This window comes from Labeo rohita, chromosome 1, assembly GCF_022985175.1.
Source record: "Labeo rohita strain BAU-BD-2019 chromosome 1, IGBB_LRoh.1.0, whole genome shotgun sequence".
Classification (NCBI taxonomy): domain Eukaryota; kingdom Metazoa; phylum Chordata; class Actinopteri; order Cypriniformes; family Cyprinidae; genus Labeo; species Labeo rohita.
The window spans coordinates 734,077-748,247 of record NC_066869.1 but is presented as its reverse complement, the minus strand read 5'-3'; the positions used below and the strand labels follow the sequence as shown (position 1 = coordinate 748,247).

The window sequence follows — 14,171 nt, the reverse complement described above, 5'->3', positions numbered from 1 at the left end:
CAACCACATTTACATCAGAAATGTGCCTTCGTCTTAACTTTAGCACATTTTGACATGGCAGTGAAGTCTCAGTGTTGCCAGATCTTCATTAAAAAAAAAGAAAAAGAAAAAGACAAGTACAAAAACACTAAAACACCCAAATGCTTTGTTTTATAACACCAAAAATATTCATACATCTCATATCCGCAACCAACCACTTTAACAATTTAGAGCCTAGTTTCATGAGCTAAGACCAAACAACATGCCTAAAAGTATTTGTAAATATGAGGACATGGCAACACTGCAATACAGCACTCTCTAAAGCAGCCCAAAGCAGGTAGTTTATTTAAAATCAATGGACAAAAAACAAAACAAAAAAAACTGTTTAGTCTTTAGCCAAAAACAGGAAAAAAATGACAAATACCAAACAGCTAAATTCTTATTCACTCCCACAAGATGCCAAAATGTTGCTATGGTTACAAATGCACGAGTGACTGTTGATTTAATAATTTACGGTACTCACTCCCGCATTTAAATGCTGTTGTCACTCCTGAAATAAGAAGGGTCTGGCTGCAGACATGCACTTGGATTTTCAGACTTGCACTCTCAGACAACTCCAGTTCCGCATGTGGCATCACTTGCAGTCTATTTTATTTTAATTTTATTTTAATTTATTTATTTATTTTTGTTTATTGAATCTCTCAACATTTTACAACAGTAGCCAGGTGGTGAAGACAAGAAAAAAAAAGAAACTAAATTCAAATCGAATCACCTTTATTTATATACCGCCTTTAACAATACAGAACTGTGACAAGGCGGCTGTACAGTATTAAATAGGAAATAGTACATCAACAATGCAAATGGCAACAGTAAACACTCAATTTTCAGGTAAAGGTAGTTAATCAAATACAACAAAATAAAATACAATATAGTGTCTAGATAAAGTGACGATAAAGTGTCCCCAACTAAGCAAGCCAGAGGCGACAGCGGCAAAGAACCAAAACTCCATCGGTGACAAATGGAGAAAAAAAAAACCTTGGGAGAAACCAGGCTCAGTTGGGGGGGCCAGTTCTCCTCTGGCCAGACACAGAGGACTCACCAGGTCCCGTGGTCCTGTGCCGACAGTGACACTCGCAATTGCCACTTGCACTCTCTGCTACCTGCGACGTCACTTGCAATCCACACAAATTGATCTTGTTGCCAATGGAGACAAGACGCTGTGGTGGTTAAACGATTCAACCTAATTTAATAGCATAACGTACAGGGTCCTGCAAGTCATCTGTAAGAGATAAAAACAAGACCCGCAAATCCGTGGCCACAGAACAGCAGAATATGAACACAATGCACAAAGTCTCTGGTTAAGCGTTTTCCTCCCGTAGAAAACCATTAGCCCTTGATATGGCTTAATGTATTAAGATACATGCCCAGCAAACACTTAATGTGGCAAAACAGACTAAGATGATAAAGACCACTATTCTGGTGTTCTGTGGCCATGGATTTGCGGGTCTTGTTTTTATCTCCTACAGATGACTTGCAGGACCCTGTACGTTATGCTATTAAATTAGTTTTAATCGTTTAACCAACACAGTCTTGTCTCCATTGGCAACACGCATCATTTGTGTGGATTGCAAGTGATGTCGCAGGTAGCTGAGAGTGCAAGTGATGATTGTGAGTTACACTGTAATTTAGTTACAGTAATTTAGCTTGTCTTCACCACCTGGCTACTGTTGTAAAATGTTGAAAGATTCAATTAAAACAAAAATAAATAAATAAAATAAAAAATAAAATAGACTGAAAGTGACGTCACTTGCGGAAGTACAGATGTCTGAGAGTGCAAGTCTGAAAATGCAAGTGCATGTCTGCAGCCAGACACTATAGCCTGAAACTTGCATTGTGTATGTGCAATAGAGCATCATGAAATAATGAATGTCATGAAATAATTTCAAGTTACATGTCGCCTAGCAGCAACCTTCACATCCCAGCATAAATGCTCCCGAAAAATTATTTGTTATTGAAGTCACTATAATTTGAACAGAAAAGCAAGCATACTTTACGTGTGATTTAGCATGGCAGCCATTTCAAATAAATAACTGTTGCATTACCTAATGCAGCAAAACAAAAGTTTTTATTCAAATTTGAATCAATTATAATGCCTAGAAAGAATGCAAAGCATGCTCCCTTTATAATGACTAAAAAGCTGTCACTCATCTTAATTCATAAACTTTTATAACAGGGATTGTCAAATCTGGCCTTCAAGGTCTGCTTTCCTGCATAGTTTAGCTTCAACCTTAATCAAACAAAGTTGAACAAGCAAATCAAGGTCTTGGGATTACTAAAAGGTTACAGGCAGGCAAGTTTGTTCAAGGTTGGAGATAAATGCAAATAAACTCTGCAGGAAAGTGGATCTCGAGGGCAAGAGTTGTGAACCCATGTTTTATAATGTCCAATGAAATAAATGTGTTTTCATTTAAATGACTAAAACAAATACCTTGTTGATTTCCACTATGCTGTGCAGTAACTTTCTGCGCAGTATCTTTTAAACTCTCAGTTAAATACAAAATAATATTGATTATCTTCCTTTCTATTACAAACAAAGGCCTAACCACTAATAAAGAGAAATAGACGCTAAATTAATAAAAGTGCAGAAACTGCAATGTAAATGTGTTGTGTGATCAGTTGTCATGACCACACTGAAAACTATATAATTTAATTTAAGCTATTCAATGAACAATTATACACTATATTGCCCAAGGTATTCACTCACCTGCCTTGACTCACATATGAACTTAAGTGACATCCTATTCCTAATCCATAGTGTTCAATATGACGTCTGTCCGCCTTTTGCAGCTATAACAGCTTCAACTCTTCTGGGAAGGATGTCCACAAGGTTTAGGAGTGTGTTTATGGGAAATTTTGACCATTCTTCCAGAAGAGCATTTGTGAGGTCACACACTGATGTTGGACGAGAAGGCCTGGCTCTCAGTCTCCACTCTAATTCATCCCAAAAGTGTTCTATCAGGTTGAGGTCAGGACTCTGTGCAGGCCAGTCAAGTTCATCCACACCAGACTCTGTCATCCATGTCTTTACGGACCTTGCTTTGTGCACTGGTGCACAGTCATGTTGGAAGAGGAAGGGGCCAGCTCCAAACTGTTCCCACAAAGTTGGGAGCGTGGAATTGTCCAAAATGTCTTGGTATGCTGAAGCACTGGAGCTAAGACCTTTCACTGGAACTAAGGGGCCAAGCCCAGCTCCTGAAAAACAACCCCATACCATAATCCCCCCTCCACCAAACTTTACACTTGGCACAATGCAGTCAGACAAGTATCATTCTCCTGTCAACCGCCAAACACAGACTCGTCCATCAGATTGCCAGATGGAGAAGCGTGATTCGTCGCTCCAGAGAACGCGTCTCCACTGCTCTAGAGTCAAGTGGCGGCGTGCTTTACACCACTGCATCTGACGCTTTGCATTGCACTTGGTGATGTATGGCTTGGATGCAGCTGTTCGGTCATGGAAACCCATTCCATGAAGCTCTCTGCAAATGCTTCCATGTTCTTATAATACAGCTGACAGTTGACTGTGGAATATTTAGGAGCGAGGAAATTTCACGACTGGACTTGCACAGGTGGCATCCTATCACAGCTCCATGCTGGAAATCACTGAGCTCCTGAGAGCGACCCATTCTTTCACAAATGTTTGCAAAAACAGTCTGCATGCCTAGGTGCTTGATTTTATACACCTGTGGCCACGGAAGTGATTGGAACACCTGATTCCGATTATTTGGATGGGTGAGTGAATACTTTTGGCAATATAGCATACATCACACACACACAGCATGTAACTTTTATGTAACACTACTTAAACATCTTACAATGTTTTTTTTTCACATTTGGCTCTGGCTTTAAAACATTAAGGCACAATTTTTACTAAAGTAGCTTAGAAAGCACACGGATTGATGAATTTTAATTGACATTGCTTTGTTTCCTTTCCATTTATTTCAATAGAATCTATGAAAGTGAGGGTGAAAGTCAAACCTCAATATCTGCAGTTGACAGTTTTGACTCTTCAGGCCTTCAGAGAGCAGCTTCACACCTGAATCCCGCAGGCCATTGTTACTTAGATCCAGTTCTCTCAGGACACAGTTTGAGGACCGTAAAACTGATGCCACAATTTCACAATGCTGAGCAGTGAGATTACAGCCAGAAAGACTGAAAGAGAGCAGAACACATGCATCAACATGATGATTGATGTACTGTAAATTATCTTGTATATGTGCTTAAATACCTCAGCATTAGCAGCTGACAGTTTGGACTCTTCAGTCCAAGAACACCATACAAATCAACTTACTTGACATCGCTTTGTTTTCTTTCCATTTATTTCAACAAAATCTATGAAAGTGAGGGTGAAAGTCAAACCTCAATATCTGCAGTTGACAGTTTTGACTTTTCAGGCCTTCAGAGAGCAGCTTCATTCCTGAATCCTGCAGGTCATTGTTACTCAGATCCAGCTCTCTCAGGACACAGTTTGAGGATTGTAGAGCTGACGAAAAACTCTCACAACACTGACCAATAAGATTACAGCCAGAGAGACTGAAAGATAGTAGAAGACACATATCAACAGTCAGATCATCAAGAAACACACATCAATGTTATGACTGGCTGACTGTAACTGATTTATCATATGTTCTTAATACCTTAGTATCTGTAACTGACAGTTTGGACTCTTCAGTCCATCAGAGAGCAGATTCACTCCAGAATCCCACATGTTACTGTTACTCAGATCCAGCTCTCTCAGGACACAGTTCGAGGACTGAAGGACTGATGACAAATTCTCATAACACTGAGTTGTGAGATTACAGCCAGAAAGACTAGAAGAGATGAAATAACAAATAAAATTAAATCAATAATACAATAAAGACATGTAAATGGAATTTTGCAGTTTTCTGTCCTCTGGAACCTGGAACAAAGTATTTTTACATTCCAGCCTCAATGAGAATAAAATGAGCTCTGAAGCAAGAGGAGATAATCTGATGTTATCAGTTTTATTAAGATCAAAGAGCAGACGGGCTCCTGACTGTTTTATTTCCAGCATGCACATTTTCATGGCTGTATTATTTAATTCAGGTAAAGTTACATCTTTATTACATGACAAATTACATGACTGTCTGAGTTTGTTTCTATTTTGTAGTGTCAAACTGTTCATATTACATAACATGCATTTATGTAACACATTTTTTGTCCATTAATGGCTGTTGTGTTAAATTTTATTAATTAAAGCAAAGCAAGTTACTTGACATGTGGACACCATTGTTGACTTGCCTCCCCTCAGACAGTGCGCTTTAATAGTGGTCTTCTGTGCATCTTTCAAAGCCATTAATCATTGAATCTGATATTATAAAAATAATATCTTAACATGGAAAATGCTTAAATATACAGTGGAATATTGGTAAAACCGATATTATAAATCTAATCTGTGGGTATAATATTATCATTTTTCATAATTTAAATCCACTAGCTAAAACACCCATTAAATTAATATTTTATTTTCATACTACTTGCTAATTTGACTACATTAGCTTGAGTGATATTATCAATATTCACACATGTATCTGAGTGATTTTAGTCTGCTTCTATGTTTGTTTCATCTTTTGCACTTCTCTTCCACTTCTCTTCTACCTCAGCAGAAATGCTTTCCTAAAGTCACTCAAAACTTCTGATTCATCTATAGACTTACATGGTTGTTAAATGCATTATAAATTAAGGGGTCATGACACAAGGAATTAAACTTTATTTAATATTATGATATATATGAGGTCACTGTACTTTATAAGTTTCAGTCCTCAAAAATTCCTCTTCACTGCAAGAAGAGCATTTGATGAAACTAACCTGCCACAACATCTCTTTTCTACTTTCTCCACATTGTGATGTTGCTCTGAAGTAGATATTTGCATCTGAGCACCTCTAGAACAGCACTTTAACACTTACTTTACCTAACCAGTGGTGAGTAGTGAGGTGATGAAGAGAGTGACGGAATGACATCAGACAATCACAACAGGCATTTACTGACTAAACAAACTAAGACTAGAAAATAATCATGCTGTGCAAATATAGCACAGTTTGTGCAAAAACAATTTCTACTAACATTACAAGTGAACCTCAGAAACACTAAAATAATAAAAAAGCATGTCATGACCCCTTTAAGACTGTTATATAGGAGAAAATTTCATTTTAAAGGTGCTAGATTCATTATTAAACATGATTCTTTATTTGTGAATAATCAAACACTCACAGAGCTTTTCTGCAGTTGACCACAGCTGGTATCAGTCTTCTTCTCCACTCATCCAATGTGTTGTATTTATTGAGGTTCAGCTCATCCAGCGGCTCCTCTGACATCTGAAGCATGTAGGTGATTGTTGAGCAGTGAGCAGGAGAGAGTTTCTTCTCTGACTGTTTGTCTGATTTCATAAACTCCTGAATCTCTCTGGACAGAGTCTGATCTTTCACTTCCAGCAGACAGAGAAACAGATTGATGGATTGACCAGCTGAGAGATAATAAATATGAGCTGGATCTTTGATCTTCTCTTTAATGTCCTCTGTGGTTCTCCTGATGGTCTCTGAGCTGTTCTCTGTGTGTGCCAGTAGATCCTGTAACAGTCTCTGATTGGACTCCAGTGAGATGCCCAGTAGGAACCGCAGGAACAGATCCAGATGACCATTCTTACTCTTAAGAGTTTTATCTACTGCTGATGTTAGTAGATCATACAGAGCAAATGGCTTAAATCTATAAAGTCTGAATTCATGCAGTGACTTACTGTCCTTTATTAAATAGCAGTAGAACACATAGAAAGCAGCAAGAAACTCCTGAACACTCAGATGGATGAAGCTGTAGACTTTCCTCTGATGAATCACAGATTCCTCCTTAAAGATCTCAGTGCAAATCCCAGAATACACTGAGGCGTCAGTGACGTCTATGCCGCTCTCAATCAGGTCCTCCTCATAGAACATCACATTGCCCTTCATCAGCTGTTTGAAAGCCACTTCAGCAAGTTTCACAATCACTTCTCTGTTGGACTGCAGGAGTTTCTCTGGATCTCTCTCTTCATACTTCTGATTCCTCATGTTGATCTGAATCAGCAGGAAGTGGATGTACATTTCAGTCAGAGTTTGAGGGATTTCTGCACTCACATCTTCTTTCAAGAGCTTTTGAAGCACAGTGGATGAGATCCAGCAGAAGACGGGGATGCGGCACATGATGTGGAGGCTTCTTGCTCTTCTGATGTGTGAGATGATTCTGCTGGCTTGATGCTGGTCACTGATTCTCTTCCTGAAATATTCCTCCTTCTGAGACTCATTGAATCCCTGAATTTCTGTCAGACGGTTGATGTATTTGGAGGGGATCTGATTGGCTGCTGCTGGTCTGGAGGTGATCCAGATGAGAGCAGAGGGAAGCAGCTCTTCTTTCATGAGGTTTGACATCAACACACCCACTGATGAAGTCTCAGTCACATCACAAATGTTCTGATCATCTGAAAACATCAGTGTTATTCTGCTTTCATCCAGACCATCAAAGATGAACACAACTTTACACTCCTCATAAATCTTTGAGTCCAGATCTTGAAGTTCAGGATGAAAGTCCAGCAGAAGTCTGTGAAGACTGTACCGATGATCTCGGATCAAGTTCAGCTCTCGAAAAGGAAGCACAAACATGAAATCTACATCCTGATTGGCTTTTCCTTCTGCCCAGTCCAGAATGAACTTCTGTACAGAGATGGTTTTTCCGATTCCAGCGATGCCTTTAGTAAGAACAGTCTTGATTTGGTCTTTCTCCTCACATCCTGGTTCAGGTGAGGCTTTAAAGATGTCATTGCAGTAGATTGGAGTGTCTTGTGAGTGTTTTGTTCTATCCGTTTTCTCCATCTGTAAAACCTCATGTTCTTCATTCACTCCTTCACTCTCTCCCTCTATGATGTAGAGCTGTGTGTAGATCCTGTTCAGGAGGGTTTGATTTAGCTGAAGTTTCATTCCCTCAAATAATCTCTCATACTTGATCTTCATGCTGGTTTTGTGCTGCTCTTTGACTCTCTGTAGTTCATCATTCGCTGCTTGAGAGGAGTCCTGGTCTCCAATCAGATCATCTCTACCCACAATGCAGAGAAAAAAACATGAAAAAAAAACATAAAATTGGCTCTAAACATTTATATCTAAAATTATTCAAAACATTTTGTGCCTAATATTTTATCTTAATAAACTCCAATAAACACTGCCTTTAAGTGTTTAGACATTTCTGTCACCTTTCTATTGCAATCTTGGCCCATTTTTTGATTGAAAAAAATGTTCATATTACTGATAATGTTTTTTTTTTTTTTTTTTCACATTGTCATTGCTTTCTTCAGACTAGAAAATATCTTCAATGAGATTTCAAACAAAAATTAAAGCTGCAAGTAGCAATTGCGGGGCCAAGCACTAAAGAGGCAGAATGAGGAACTAAGCACGGCAAGCAGCAACAGACCGACTACAACAATGAGTAATTAAAGCCATTTTAGGATGTTATCAGTTGAAATGGCTGAAAAGTCATAAATACAACCAATAGTAATAGAATTTAATGGCTTGTCACTTTTGACCAATAGGTGGTGCTGTTTTCAAATTGATGTGATGTGTTCTGTGTAAGGTGACAATGGCACATACAAAGTTTGCTGTCATTATGTCAAAGCTTTACAGAGATACAGCCTCAGAGTCATTTTGGCATCATGCCTCAAATGTGTAGTGGCACTGTGCAAAAACGGTTTTGTCTATGGACACAAAATCCATAACTTTGTGTAAGCACAGTCTGAAGATGATTTGAGTCAAATTTGGTGAAAATCAGACAAACAGTCTAGGAGGAGTTCAAAACAGTAGGTTTTGTGCATTAATCAAAATGGTGGAAAGGAAGTTTGGCCAACTATGGTATAATTGGTATGTATGTTGTCAGCATGACCCAATGAATGTTTTGAGACTTTCATTACAATAGGCTAATGCAATCAGAAGTTATTAGCATTTTTGGAAATTTCATTATTAATGTTTAATGAATGGTGTATTACTTCTGACCAATAGGTGGTGCTGTATTCAAATTGATGTGGGGTGGTCAGTGTGAGGTGACAATGGCACATATAAAATTTGGTGTCAATATGTCAAAACTTTGCAGAGATACAGCCTCAGATGTAGTTTGGCATCTTTCCAGCAAATTCGTTGATGCGTTAAACGAAAACCGTTTTGTATATCAACACGAAATCCATAACTTTTTGCCAGCATGGTCTGAAGATGATCTGAGTCAAATTTGGTGAAAATCGGATGAACGGTCTAGGAGGAGTTTGAAAAAGTAGGTTTTCAACAGTAATCAAAATGGTGGACAGGATGTTTGGCCAATTTTGGCATAATGGGTAACAATGTTCTTGACCCAAGGAATCTATTGAGATCACTTTCATTACAATAGACTAATGTAAGCAGAAGTTATTAGCATTTTTGTAAATTTCTTTATAACTTTTGGCTATAAGGTGTTGCTGCCCCGAAACTTATTTAGTACTGTCAGGGCATGGTGCCGAAGACACATACCCATTTTCATAGCGATACGTCAATGCGTTCATAAAATATAGCATTTTTTTTACAAAATTAAAAATGACCGACACCCAAAATGGCTGACATGGGAAAATTCGATATGGTTGGTCTCGGCATGATGCACCAAATCTAAAGAGACCAGTTTTGTGATTTTTGGCCAAACCATTGAGAAGTTATAAGCAAAAATAAGCATTTTTCGTATCTCCTGACCACTAGGTGGCACTGCACCGAAACACTGCATGTAGCCTCAGGTCATGCTTGTTATAACACACACCAAGTTTGGTCTGAATACGCCAAACCGTTGCAGAGATATAGCCTCACAACCATTTTTGCATGCTTTTCACAGAATTTGTTTGCGCATTATTCGAGAATGGTTTGACTAATCAACTTGAATTCCATAACTTTTTGCCAGCATGGTCTGAGGATGATCTGAGCCAATTTTGGTGAAAATCAGACAAACCGTCTAGGATGAGTTAGAAAAAGTAGGTTTTACAAACAAAAATTTATAGAACAAAAACGAAACCTTACGATTTTTAAATTTTGGACTTCATTTGGCTCATTTGAGCATGAGCCAAGGATTCAGAGGAAAAAACCTTCTGTGCCTTACAGTTCAAAAGTTATTAGCATAAACATGAGTGAAACTTTGGACAAGTGGTGGTGCTAGAGAGTTTGAGTTAGAGACTCCAAATTTGCTGTGGTTAATGATGAGACTGCCCTCTATCAGTGTGCCAAATTTCACAACTAAATTTCCTGCAAGAGGTTCTATGGGCTGTCATAGACTCAAGAGCGGAAGAAATGGAAGAAGGTAAATAATAAGAACACCAACGGATACAATAGGTGCCTTCGCACCTTTGGTGCTTGGCCCCTAAAAACTGAACAAGCCACTCAAGAACATCCTACGATCAATGCCTGAACCAAGATGAAAGGGTTAGTTCACCCAAAAATGAAAATTTTGTCATTAATTACTAACCCTCATGTTGTTCCAAACCCGTAAGAGCTTCCTTTATCTTTGAAACACAATTTAAGATATTTTTGATGAAATCCGAGAGGTAACTGTAATTTTACGAAGCTACAAGAATACTTTTTCACATGGACTACTTTGTCAATGATCTTGGTACTTTTCTGGGCCTTGAACTTGGTAGTACAGTTGCTGTCTATGGGAGGGTCAGAGACCTCTTGGATTTCATCAAAAATATCTTTTTGAAGACGAATGAAGGTCTTACGGGTTTGGAACAACATAAGGGTGAGCAATTAATGACAGAATTTTCATTTTTGGTGAACTATCTAACTTTATTCTCTGTCATGTATTTACTGAAAAAACAATGATGGGTTCTTCAGAGTGTAATTTGCTGAAAAAAGTACAAACAAAGACTTTCAAAACATAAAGACAGCAAGGTTTGAACTGAACATTTATCACTTGAAATGGCGCACCACCCTTTTTATCTTGTGCTCTCACAGCCAATTAGAAGCCAAACTGAATGAAAAAATGAACTCAAAGTTAACACTTTTCAGTTTCATACAATTTGCTTATAGAAGCAAAGGCAGAAACAGGTTTGTTAACCAGGAAGTTAATTTTATTTTCAACAACACTTTGGCTGCATTCCACTTCACTTTTATACACACACTCGCAAACTTCCCTAAGCACTTCCCCTTGGGGGAATTCCTGCTGCCATTTTAAAGTGTGTTCCTCTTTGTGAAGTGGATGAGGAAAGTTTATTTGGAAAGACCCTCGACCCCTCATACATTATGTGTACACTTCTGGCTGCTCCATAGACCACAATGCAACAAGATTGTGACATTACCACAGATAGTATTTAATTTTTATATATATATTAAACAGCCCAAGCACACCTATATACATACAGAATGCTGCATCAAACAAATTCTTAACAAAAAAAATTAAATAATAATAACAATAAATAAATATAGCTGCAAGCAGCAATTACCGGGGTTCGAGCATTTAAGGCCTTTAAGGTGGTATGCAAAGTCGTTCAAAATTTGGAGATTATATATAAAGATCTAGTGTTTGTGTGAATATATGAGCATTTTTTTAACAATTTGAGACCATTTACCATAGAAATCCTGTCTTTTTGAAGCTTATAGGGCCACCTATGGTCTGATCTCCATGAAACTTTTCATGATTGTTAAGACTGATCTGACACATGTTGTCACCAATTTTCATAACAGTTTGAGTTTTTGTTTAGGTTTTATAGGCTTTTGGGTATATGTGGCCACACCGCTTTTGTAAATGACCCCGTTATAGCTAACCGAAGGACAAAATTCAACATTTTTTTGATAATTATTGATCTAGAGAGTCCAGAGAAGATTACTGCAGTGGTTTGGTCGAGATTATGCGAAAAACCTAGGACTAGTTCGCAAAAGAAGGTTTTTAACATATTTGTGAATATTTAATGAACGGTTTGATTGACAGCAATGGTTCTTGAAGCAAAGTTGTTCATCATGAGGAGATCTATCAAATGATATGCATATTATGTGGATGTGTGAAACACCACGTGATTACAGAGCCATTAAACTCGTTAGTGCCAACTAGTGGCCGATTTCTTTCAAAATTCTTACAGACCTTTAGGGCCATGAGTCGAACATGCCCAGTGAGTTTCGTTCCGATCGGCCTCCGTTAACCTTGTCTAAAAGGTGCTCAAACTTCATTGGCCGATGGCGGCCATGTTTTTTGAGATATGCCAATGTCCTTATAGACCCTTATGGCACATTGGACAGAGACACTGCATACCAATTTTCAGGTTGATCGGACCAATGATTGCATAGTTATAGTCATTTTATATTTTTTCAGGCTTACAGCGCCACCAAGTGGCAGAGCTGTGCAATTTTTGTTGACCAAAGATTGAGCTTATACACATGTGTACCGAGTTTGGTGAAGATATCTCATTTGGTTCACGAGTTATAGCCATTTTAGTAAAAAAGGCCCCCGACCTTACAAACTTTTTGGGGCCCTTTCGCAACGATGAGTCTAAATTTAAGATTTTTTGATAATTATTAGCACTACGTGCTCGAACCCCTAAAAATCCTTACACTTACAATAGGGTTTCAGCACTACGTGCTCGAACCCCTAATAAATCAACTCCATAGCAGATTCAAGTGATCCAGTTTAACCCATTGCAATGGTTCCGCCAGTAGTAGGCAATAGGGATGGTAAGATTCAATATACTATGGAGGTATACTTATATATTACTGCCGCTCCATAGTATACATAAAGTACATGTGATTACGAATCACGAAAGTGAAGTTATTAAGTGAGTGCACATTCAAAAGCGATTTCAATGCCCTGGATATTAATAGTGGTATATACAGCATAATCACTCAGTGATCTAACTGTGGGAAAAAGCATTGAAATATATTTTTCCTCCCATCTCAAATTTATTATCCTTAGGGGTTCCATAGTACATGCCATTTCCATTCAGATTCGGACACATCCCTAATCCGTACCATACTGAATTGCAGAGCATTTCGTATTTTTTCCCCCATTGCATCTTATTGCATTGTGTTGAATCAAACCTAAATCAGATCATACTGCATCGTAATAGGGGTGAAATGTATCGCATCGGTAGCTGCTTCATATGTATCCTGAATGTATCATATTGTCGGCTATGCATGACACTGGTCTCAGTTATGGAAGTGCACATTTCTAGTAGGCACTTGTGGAATGCAATCAGTGACGTACAGCAGAGTCAACTACAAGTTAGCGAGGTAAGGGTATGAATGCTGTATCAGATACAGGTAATCACACTCACTCAAACCATTTCTCTTTCAAAATACTTTACTGCGCATAAATACAGTGAGCTTTTAATACAATAATACAATAAGTTTTTAATAAAGCAACTCAACATTCCTTCGTTACTAGTTCTAAAGTGGCAGTTTCGAATCAGTAATGGAGGCTTGGGCTCAGCTGTTGAACTAGCAAACTTAAATTTGAATCTGTGGTGGAAGGAAGAAGTTTTGCACAAAAGAGGGCTTTTACTTTGTTTCTTATTTACACACTCATGCCATCAAACTGTTGTATAATTGCAATATCACACTCATAGATGTCTCATATTTAAGACATTTGATAAGATAATATATAGAATATGTAGAATATATAAGAAATATGAATCTAAAAAAAACTTGATAAAATTGAGGATTTAAGCTGTGAACAAAACTAAAATCTAAATCATTACAGATGGCATCTTATATCTGGATCCTGGGATGAAAGTTAATTTTTCATTAATGAACTTTTGTCCAGTGATTTGAGGTGAAGCCAAACATTAAAAAGTCATGTCTCTATGTGAATTCAAAAACTATTTTTAGCTCTCATATCTATTGTCTCCTAGCTGCTCTAGTGCAGGTAAATCACCATTTCATACTCATACTCACACTGGGTCAGAGGTCACTGCTTTCTCACGAAATTCAGGATGACTAGGCATTGAGCGATCACTCCTCAGAGACACACAGCTGGGTTGTGGAGATGATGGTCTATGAGTCTCCTGCATCATTTCAGATGTAATTTTCTCTTTATTCTCCATAGTGAGGAATGGACATGAGGCCTCTATACAGAAACACACAAAACAAATGAAAACATGGCAAAATAT

The 14,171-nt window shown here is 38.0% G+C and overlaps 1 protein-coding gene across 5 annotated transcripts in view; it reads right to left on the bottom strand.

The window, feature by feature from the left end:
- The window catches only part of LOC127163904 (NACHT, LRR and PYD domains-containing protein 3), a 187,176-nt gene that overhangs the window by 169,606 nt on the left and 3,399 nt on the right, over nucleotides 1–14,171 (bottom strand). For 3 of the 5 annotated variants that reach the window (XR_007827556.1, XM_051107412.1, XM_051107422.1), the window contains exons 4-8: nucleotides 13,957–14,128; nucleotides 6,269–8,116; nucleotides 4,674–4,847; nucleotides 4,396–4,569; nucleotides 4,015–4,188 (exon numbers count right to left, since the gene is read on the bottom strand). Coding sequence is in view for 4 of the 5 variants with exons in the window: in XM_051107412.1 (XP_050963369.1) it covers nucleotides 4,015–4,188; nucleotides 4,396–4,569; nucleotides 4,674–4,847; nucleotides 6,269–8,116; nucleotides 13,957–14,105 (2,519 nt within the window). In the remaining variant the exon portion in view is untranslated. The remainder of the gene's footprint in view (nucleotides 1–4,014; nucleotides 4,189–4,395; nucleotides 4,570–4,673; nucleotides 4,848–6,268; nucleotides 8,117–13,956; nucleotides 14,129–14,171) is intronic. The other 2 variants (XM_051107429.1, XM_051107441.1) reach the window with 2 other exon arrangements.